General features: G+C 34.8%; 1 protein-coding gene and 1 long non-coding RNA gene across 6 annotated transcripts; one reads left to right on the top strand and one right to left on the bottom strand.

Moving 5' to 3' along the window:
- Positions 1-1,199: 1,199 nt before the first annotated feature.
- On the bottom strand, positions 1,200-3,394 carry LOC108740943. 5 transcript variants are annotated; one of them, XR_003231454.1, is made up of 4 exons: positions 3,373-3,394; positions 1,986-2,250; positions 1,294-1,575; positions 1,200-1,224 (listed from the first exon to the last, which is right to left on the bottom strand). It is a non-coding gene; the product is annotated as an uncharacterized LOC108740943 (long non-coding RNA). The 5 variants fall into 5 exon arrangements; XR_003231451.1 differs by lacking the exon at positions 3,373-3,394 and adding an exon at positions 3,017-3,167; XR_003231453.1 differs by lacking the exon at positions 3,373-3,394 and adding an exon at positions 2,670-2,705.
- Positions 3,395-5,173: 1,779 nt separating this feature from the next.
- Positions 5,174-6,265, top strand: LOC108740942 (protein TSSC4). The gene has a single exon (XM_018475481.1). It carries the CDS (start codon positions 5,382-5,384, stop codon positions 6,033-6,035), a length of 654 nt encoding a protein of 217 aa, XP_018330983.1. The 5' UTR covers positions 5,174-5,381; the 3' UTR covers positions 6,036-6,265.
- The last annotated feature ends 4,422 nt before the right edge of the window (positions 6,266-10,687 follow it).

The raw sequence follows: 10,687 nt of genomic DNA, 5'->3' as shown, positions 1-10,687 counted from the left end.
TGTTCAAGACTAAGGACAAAATTAAAACCACATACTTTATTTATTTATTTATTTAAATAGTAAAGAATGATAATACAATGAAAATACATTTATTATTTACAAAAAATAATTTACATTTATTATAACAAAGTACAAATTTATTTCAAATAACAACAATACATCAATATAAACAAAATATCTAAGATATAATACATTCTAACGACTTATAAAAGTTAAAAATAAAATACCTGTAAGAGAGACAAGAAAATCAATAAAATTTCAAAGAAAATACAATTACTATGCATAAACTGTCATACCACTATTATTTAAATGCAAGATTAGGGAGAAAAAAGCCTCCCTAACCTTCTGTGGCCTCCGCATCTCCCCTTATAGCCACCCTATCCACCCAAACGAACATAAATTTTGAAAGCGTAAACAAATAATTCATTTAATTTAACAATTATACCAAAAAATTAATTTAGAAACATTTTAAATTTGTACCTAAGTGATGATTATAAAGATATAACAGTTTATGCAGTAAAAAACAAAACACCTGTAAGAGAAAGACAAGAAAACACATGAAATTTCAAAGAAAATACAATAAAAAGCAAACAATACGATGTCTTCAGTCTTCTTCGGTTACCTGAAAGCGAATAGTGCAATTACAAGGACTAACGACAAATACTAATAGCTTTGGTAGAGAAGATCGGACAGATTTCGCCAAGGCAAGCTGGGCAGTCGCCTATTGCTCCTATTCCAGATAACCCACTGTACCCTGTCTGAAAGGAAGTAACGCTAGAGTAGACTCGCGAAAAGTGTATAAGACACTTTTAAGATCAACTAAATAGCTAAGCCCAAGGGAAGTCGTTCGGGGAGGCCCTCCCTAATTCCACAAGGGTGAGAAGAAACACACACGATAACGAAACGTTGAATCATGTAGAACTCGTAGGGTAAATGCAAAGCAAATTAGGAAGAATATGCAGTAAGCTAAGCGAAGAGGTAAGCAAGGTTAGACTATACTACAACTACTAAACGTGTTATTTCTACTACTACACTACTACTACATACAAAAAAAAATTATAACATCTACAATCAACAATTACTTCAAACAATATGAAAAAATAAACATTCAAAATAAAAATTTAATTTGAATAAAATCAACTTAATCAACTTCTACTAGATAGAGCATGCAAGATAGAGAACTATTTCAACTACGGGGTCATCTTTGTCTTCTCTAACGTCGATCTGAAACAGATACGGTGGCAAACAGATTAATAAAGAGCAATTAGAATTAATTATGTTAAGTATTCTCACCTTAATTAACTGTAGACTGTAATGTTCCAAAGTTTGCAGGTGTGAAAAGCAAACCAAATTCAGGAATAATGCCAATGCATAAAATTCCTTATTTCAGTGGAAATCAAATAAATATCCAGTTGCTCTCATTCATCAGTTCAAAACCAAGTGCACAGTGATGCAAAGCGAAGACGAAAACAGCAAATCAAGAATGTAGTTCACCAAAGACCACACCCATGAAGACAATGGTTGTTTCAGTACGACCAAACTGAACTTTCAACTCCCTCTCATTTGTTGAACGATCTGTAGAAATGGACAACAAACAACATATTAATTACACTATTAATTGAGGAAGAGATTAAACACACCTAAAAACACGCATCAAAATCCAAGTAAAACATCTGAATTATAAAATGGCGACAAGCGTTAAGTTTGCATGACAGACGAAATTTGACATAGAAATGTGAAACAATCATAGATGCTCACAACATTAATTTATAACGTAGACAGTAGATAATTATTAAAATTCCACAAATGCACCAGTCAATTTAAACTAAGCAATACATAAATGTTAAACGACATACCATAGATGCTGTGCGCTATAAATGTTTAAAATACTATACATATGCTATAACATCAATCGTATACTCCGGCCAATAAATAACAGTTTAAAAGAAAGAGCAATTAAAATTAATTACATCAACTATTCTCACCTTAATTATCTGTAGACTGTAATGTTCCAAAGTTTGTAGGTGTGAAAAGCGAACCAATCCAAGAGTAATGCCAATGCAGAAAAGTTTTATTTCAGTGGAATTCAAATAAACATACAATTGCTCTCACTTATCAGTTCAAAACTAATTGTATAAAGACGAAACAGCAAATCAAGAATATAGTTCACCAAAGACCACACCCAATGTAGACAATGGTTGTTTCAGTATGACCAAACTTAATATAACTCCCTCTCATTTGTTGAACGATCTGTAGAAATGGGCAAAAGACATATTACTTACAGTATTAATTAAGGAACAGATTAAACACAGTCTAAAAACACGCACCAAAAGCCAAATGAAACACCTCAATTATAAAATGGAGACAAGCGCAACTTTGCATGACAGACCAAATTTGACAGATAAATAAATGTAAACTAATCATAGATGCATGATAGCATGTAGACGATAGATAGTTATTAAAATTCCACAGATGCACCACTGGATTTTAACTGTAAATACATAAACGTTAAACGACATACCATAGATGCTGTGGACTATAGATATTTTTAATACTATATATACGTCACAACATCAATCTATACTCTGGTCAAAAGGTAACAGTTTAAAAGAAATCCCACTATAGATTAATAAAGCGCAATTAAAATTAGTTGTATCAAGTATTTTCACCTTAATTAACTGTAGACTGTAATGTTCCAAAGTTTGCAGGTGTGAAAAGCAAACCAAATCCAGGAGTAATGCATGCCAATGCAGAAAATTTCTAATTTCAGTGGAATTCAAATAAGTATCCAGTTGCTCTCACTCATCAGTTCAAAACTAACTGCATGATGATGCAAAGCGAAGACGAAAACAGCAAATCAAGAATATAGTTCACTAAAGACAACACCCAATGTAGAAAATGGTTGTTTCAGTATGACCAAACGTAATATAACTCCCTCTCATTTGTTGAACGATCTGTAAAAATGGGCAAAAGACATATTACTTACAGTATTAATTAAGGAACAGATTAAACACACCCTAAAAACACGCACCAAAAGCCAAATAAAACACCTGAATTATAAAATGGAGACAAGTGTCAAGTTTGCATGACAGACCAAATTTGACAGATAAATGTAAACTAATCATAGATGCACGATAGCATGTAGACGATAGATAACTATTTTAAATTCCACAGATGCACCATTCGATTTTAACTAAACAATACATAAACGTTAAACGACATACCATAGATGTTGTGGACTATAGATATTTTTAATACTATATATACGTCACAACATCAATCTATACTCTGGTCAAAAGGTAACAGTTTAAAAGAAATCCCACTGTACATTAATAAAGCGCAATTAAAATTAGTTATATCAAGTATTCTCACCTTAATTAACTGTAGACTGTAATGGTTCAAAGTTTGCAGGTGTGAAAAGCAAACCAAATCCAGGAGTAATGCATGCCAATGCAGAAAATTTCTAATTTCAGTGGAATTCAAATAAATATCCAGTTGCTCTCACTCATCAGTTCAAAACTAACTGCAAAGACCACACCCATGTAGACAATGATTGTTTCAGTACGACCAAATTGAACTTTAACTCCCTCCTCATTTGTTGAACGATCTGTAGAAATTGGCAAAAGAACATATTCATTACACTATTAATTAAGAGATTAAACACACCCAAAAACACGCATTAAAAACCAAGGAAACAGCTGAACTATAAAATGGCGATAAGCATCAAGGTTGTGTTCCGAAATATAACCCAGCATAGTGGCCAGTGCTGATGACGTCATGAATCGACGCCATACTGTTGATTCGTTCCGAAATATACTGGACAGTGCTTTGACGTCAAATTGACGCCATATTGAGAATAGAACTTGTGCTCGTTTACAACACTTTTGCTCCAAAAAATATTAGTTTCTTACAACAAAAAATTCCTCAAAGTTAGATACACACACATCAGTTTGATATACTACTACATCACACTTATCTCAACAGTACAATATGGTGGCACACCAGTACAATATGGCGTCGATTCTTGACGTCATCAGCACTGGCCAGCATGCTGAGTTATATTTCGGAACACACGCTAAATAAATGAAACATGAAATAAAACAAAATTACGTAATGAGAAACCTCCGCCAAAATCGAATGAAATGGTGACATGGCATCTGTCAATTTAATTTATGTTGTGGACAATTAAGTAAAATAATAATATAGTATAAATCAATCAATCTAACTTTTCACACAAGCGTAAAAAAAAATTAAACTAATTTTGCGAAAAAATTCCAACGGCTAATTGAATTTAAAAAACCATTGTACCGCTATGAACCACTATGAACTTGTAATGAACCGAACGCGTTTCAAGCTTGCCACGGATTTACGAAAGCTACTGCAGGCAGCACTAATGACGTACAAAAGATTACGCAGAAGCGTCAAATTATATTTCTGCGACGGTTCGCGGCAAATGTTCCTAAAAGCAAAGGTTGTCTATGTTTACTGCAGTAAGATAAATTGTAACAAAGGTAAAACTTTACGTAATAAATTTTAGCAAAGCCAATACAGTTTTATATTTTTGAAGTTAAATTTTTATGGGATACTATGGGAGTTTCGGTATGAGAGTTAACTCGTAGAGCTAACAAATCTGTAAAACTCTTCTGATTACCGTTCACTTAAGCAGAGTGAGAGATGCGGAAAAATTATACGAAGATCTGCACAAATGCATAATGCCAAGAATCATAGACATATAATAATTAGTATATGTCGATGCCGAGCATCGACGTTTATAATGGACATGCCTTAGTGGTCAGAATTGTGGTACAATAAAAGAAAGAGATGGAACGAAATTTCGGACAACATCTCTCTCACGATAGTGCGTAGGCGTGTCATGAAAGAGATAGCACTAGTCTGAAACCTACGTCATCTCCCTCAATTTTCGAGGCAAGAAATTATTACAACGACATACGGCTAGGGCACGTCCATTAATATATGTCTATGAAAAATACTACAATAATGTACAATCTATAGAAATTCGCTCACTCTCTTTCCATGAAATTTTCAAACATTTTAATAGTTGACTGACGTAATTTAATGTAGATTGATTTTTTTCAACAAGAAAAAATAATCGCTCATTTTTAATAAATTAACTCACTTGATAAAATTTAGATCTGTGGCAACAGTATGTATATCTATTATCTATGGCGCTGAGTTGTCAAAAGAGTTGAACGTAAAAGTCAATATTAAGTACAAAAACAAAATTAATAAATATTGCTACAATCGTGCATCTGAAATTATATCATTTAACCAAAAGATATAATAAGCACTAACCGCAAGCAAGTGAAGATCCTACCAAAAGTATCTTGAGTCTCAAACACATTATACATACATTAGTAAAGATGAAAGTTAAAAACGCAAATGGCTTTAACGTAAGCAGTGCTAATGAAAGTTTTAATAATCGTCAGAAAAATATCTTCAGTCAATTGGATTTGATAGAAAAGGAGTCAAAGAACTTATTACAAAATGCTATTGAACTAATGGATACTAATGATAAAATTGATCAAAACCTTGTTAATGAAGATTTTAATTACATTGCTAAGCCTAGACATTTTAGAGGAAAGGAAAGTATATTTAAAAAGCCGCACAGTCCATTCAATCAAAGACTTCAGTTTTCAAAAATCCCAGACTTCAAAAAAAATCCACATAAATGGACAAAATACACTTTGAGCGATATTACTGCTGAGGATATGTCTGAAAAAAGCAATACTTCTGCTGCCATGTCATTTTTAGAAGATATGGAGAACAGAAAACAAGTTGAAGTTAACGAGGAAAAATTATCTGGGGAAAGAATTAAATTTAATAAATCAAAATCTCACAAGACCGATGCTGACACAAAAGAAAGTAAGACAATATTTGTAAGTTCCAAGTTAATTATGCCAGAATATGTAGTGGGGAAATCGCCAAAACCTACAAGAGGAAAAAAAACAAAACCTGAACAAAGTGGAAAAGAAGTAAAATTAAGTCATTTAAATTTTGAGGATGAAGTGTTATAAATATGACAGCTTCTGCAGTTTCAGTTTAAATTAGCTATAGATGGCATTGTACATAACCAACTCACTATAATGAAATAAATAAAGTAATATAATAAGACTAAATAAATATAAATGTACATACAACAGAAACTTTGAAATAAGAAAAGTGTAAAAGCATATTTTTTCCTGAAACTATCATAATCATTGTCAACAGAGAATATTACTTGTCAATATACGTACAATTTATTTAATAGTAGATACTTAAGCCCACTCGTAGGTATGTCCTTGGTACATACAAATATAAATAAAGTTCAAATTAAGGTATTTGTAGAGGAAACAAAAAATTACGTACTAAACTTTTCGTACAGAATGAAACTCGGCTGTTTAAGTTAACCATGACTTGAAAACAATTGCCAATATATTTGGCTTTGTTAGCTTCATTTTGTACCATATTTTACGTTTGTCTTATTGCAGAAAAATTCATATCTTTCAGTAATGAAACTTATTTAATAGGACACGATGCGTTATAAAAAACAAATCGTACCTATATTGATATATTCTTTGTCGATAAAAGAGATTGGAAGGCCCTTGGTGGTGTCGGTCGCGGCTAAAATCCGAGAATATGTTTTATGGAGATCATCTGGATGAGGGGGGGGGGGGTCGGAGGCTGTTCATAATCCAGACTGTTGATGATCTTTTGGGACAGCATGGCTCTTTTGGACTTGTAGAGCTCCTGACCAAGTTGATAATGGAGAATCCTGGTTCGACGTTTCGAGGGTGAATGAGCGGGGGGTCTTCGCAGGCTGGGGAGTCTTCATACGTCCGTTGGATGTCCTCCCGTCACCGCGCAAGCAGAGAAAGAATTCCTCCAGGGTAGTCTTCGCATTGGAGTTGACTGAAGGAGGAGTTGTAGAAGAGAGATGTCCCCTGCATTGGTGGATTCGTGAGACAATAGCAGCCGTAAGTATTCAGCTACTAGATCTACGGCCTGGGTGGATGTTTTGTTGTCCGGGAATGAGACCTGAAGGGAAGGTGGTGTGTTCGGCTGCGGTGAACTACCATCGGAGACATACGAGGGTGGATTGATAAGTTTCCGGCCTAACCAAGAGATGACGCCACTAGGCCTACCTTGAGGTGACATTCTATAGTACCATCCTTGGATAGCTTGTAGCTATAGTTTCAGCCCGATCTCCTTGCTAGTGTAGGTTTGACAGCACGCTGAACAAGACGCCTCTGTGGTTTTCGTAAAAATGGAAAAGCAGGAAAATCGTGCTGTCATCAAATACTTTTATTTGAAGGGGTTAACGCCGAAGGAAATTAAAAAAGAGATGGACTCAACACTGGGGACATCCTCCCCGTCATATTCAACCGTTAAGCAGTGGGTTTCCGAGTTTAAAAAGGGTCGTGTGAGCACCTCTGATGGGCCTCGCTCAGGACGCCCCGTTGAGGTCACAACTCCAGATATGATCGAAAAAATTCATCAAATAGTGCTGGGAGACCGCAGATTGAAAGTGCGTGAGATAGCTGAGACCTGTAAGATGTCATATGAACGTGTGCAACATATTTTGCACCAACATTTGCATATGGAAAAGCTCTGTGCAAGATGGGTGCCGCGTTTGCTAACAGTCGACCAAAAATTGATTCGAAAAAACATTTCTACCGCAAATTTGTCATTGTATAAGCGTAATCCAAGCGAATTTTTGCGTCGATTCGTAACCGTTGACGAAACGTGGGTCCACCACTACACTCCTGAAACCAAAGAACAGTCTAAACAGTGGATTGGACCAGGGGAACCAACTCCAAAGAAGGCAAAAACAATTTTTTCGGCGAACAAGGTTATGGCTACTGTTTTTTGGGATGCAAGAGGTATTATATACATTGATTACCTTGCAAAGGGTAATACTATCACTGGTCAATACTACGCAGACTTATTGCAACGTTTGAGCCACGAGGTGAAAATTAAACGACCTCATCTGGCGAAGAAAAAAATCTTGTTTCATCACGATAACGCACCAGCGCACACGTCAATCGTTGCGACGGCTAAAATCAACGATCTAAAGTTTGAATTGATGCCGCACCCTCCTTACTCTCCAGACCTAGCCCCGAGTGACTATTTTCTGTTCCCTAATCTCAAAAAATGGCTTGGCGGTAAGAGATTTGCGGACAATGAAGAAGTAATCGAAGCTGTAAATGGTTATTTTGAGGAGCTTGACGAATCAGTCTATAGAGATGGCATTAATAGACTGGAACACCGCTATGAGAAATGTATCAGCCTTGGAGGAGATTATGTTGAGAAATAAAAAAAAAAAATTTTTAAAAACCTTGTTTTTCTTGGTCAGGCCGGAAACTTATCAATCCACCCTCGTAGGTGGGGACCGAAAAATCTTTAGGGATCCCCGAGGTGAAGGTGTCATACTCCAGGGTAGCAGGTGTAATTGTGATGGAGGGTATGAAGGTAGCGAGCTCCAAAGGGTCCCTACCAGGTTCTACTTCTTCGAAGTAGGTGCGGATGCGATCTACGTCTTGTGACGTTGGAAGCGCCTGAGGGTTTTGATGGCGGTCATGTCACGGTTAAACTTTCCAGAAATATGCCTGTGCAGTTGTGTTACTGGACCCGAAAAGCGTAGTTCTTCAAGAGCGATGAACTACTAATAGTTTCAGCCAAAAAAACATGGTTTTTTACTTTTGTCATTTCAGAAAATAAAACTGTACATTACCTTCCGGTAAGCTTTCTTGAAGAGCTTTTATCGCTATTATGGTACCTAAGCGGAATTTATCTTATATAGTCTTTATAATTATATAATATATTCCACTTAACACTCGAAACAACTTTTCCTTTTTTTTTAAACAAAATTAATGGACGCACAAGTGTTTTTTTTTTGAAGTGAAACTTCTTTACGCACGGTAGGGTAAGTTGGTTTCATACGTGTTGCTATGTAACGAAATCATGCAACGGATGTCCCCCTCTACTCGGCCACGTAGTCGAGTTAGTATAGTGTAAAATTTAAATTCATAGTGCACAAATAATACCAATAAATAATATTAAACCAATTCCTTAACCCCTATCCCGGTATGTTTGTGTGTTTGAAGAAGTTTCACTTCAATAGCGTGTTGGATAATTACACGTTGTATTTTTTTCTCGTTACTCCCTCACTGCTTGGAGGAACTCGTATGTCATACCGATCTTTTAAAAGTAATAAATTATAGACCTATCTCTATTATAAGTACCTTTTCCAAACTGCTTTCGTTTTATTCACCGCCAGAAGTCGCCATCCACCGTTTCCTTTTAATTTCATAACAATTGGCTATCCTGAAACAAAGAGATGGGTATAACCATAGATAATAGATACACAAAGGATAAAAGGGTATAACCGTGTTGAATGGCACTTTTATATTGAGTGATTTTAGGGACAATTTAATAAAAATTTCACATCTGTTATACATGAAAAAATATTGTGAGAATTCGAATATTTGTATGTCAAGTAGAAAATTTCTAGTTATTATTTCTTAACTTATCCATATTGAAATAAGTCCAAATGAACTCAAACCTCAACGTGAATGGTGAATTATAAATAAGATGATAATATATTAAACATTCATTTAATTTGTAATTTACTATTTATCGGTCCATGCCTATTAGTAATATTAATGATACAATTTAACTTTTATTAGCAATAAATAGCATCAGTCTTCATGTACCAATGGCGTGCAATCGATATGCGTCAATTGAATTATGATAAAATTAGAATTAGAAAGCTGGTAAAATTATCAATAGTTTTTAAATAAATGGATATTGAATTTCTTCTAGTACTCGAAACAATTTTCCTTTTTTTTTAAGCAAAACTAATTGACGCACAATTATGCGATAACATACCTAGAACCCACAAACGACGCTACAATTTTTTAACAAAGTTCAGCGCATTGTCTGCCATTTGCATACGACTGAAAACGTTTAGGTGTTCTTATTGCTAGTTCAACAGTTAAACAGCCACTATTCTATAATTTAATGTGAGATTCTATCTAGTGTTGCTAGCTTCAGTCAGTACCACAGATTAGTCAATACTTGATCTATGGTCAGTACAACTTTGGGTTGGTACCATGCGGTTTCAACTCTCCTGTCAAAATAGTTGTGACTAAACCTGGCAGATGGCGGTGCTTGCAGCGTTTAAAGATTTTGTAAAATGGGTTGCATAAGAAAAACAGCATTACGATCATAAAAAAGATTATCATAATTTTTATTTGCATTGCAGTGATTAGGGTTGTCTACGTTCAAAAATTTTTTTTATTAAAATTGGTAACGATAATAATAATTATTTGTAATGCCTTTCATTGGAGGAGAAATCGGGAAATACCACGTGTAAACGTTCAAATGTCGCGTCCGCCATCGCGAAGCGCGTAAAGAGAAAAATAGAAATTGTCTGTAGTTATCAATGAGAGTATTTGAAAAATATGAAAATATAAAGTTGAATGTTATCATTTGTCATTCATAAGAAAAAAGCAGGAAAAAATTTTTGAAAAAGGTAAGTAAAGAAGTACAAAAAATGAAATGTTATGAACAAGTGGTGCATGCATAAATAGTAGTAGAATATGTGAAAAAATAGACAAACGTGTTGTGAATTGTCATTTACAAAAGGAAAGGAGGGTGGAAGTAGTGAATACTGTTTACGTGAGGA

Source organism: Agrilus planipennis, unplaced genomic scaffold, assembly GCF_000699045.2.
Source record: "Agrilus planipennis isolate EAB-ADULT unplaced genomic scaffold, Apla_2.0 scaffold274, whole genome shotgun sequence".
NCBI lineage: Eukaryota > Metazoa > Arthropoda > Insecta > Coleoptera > Buprestidae > Agrilus > Agrilus planipennis.
This window is presented reverse-complemented; position numbering and strand designations above follow the sequence as displayed.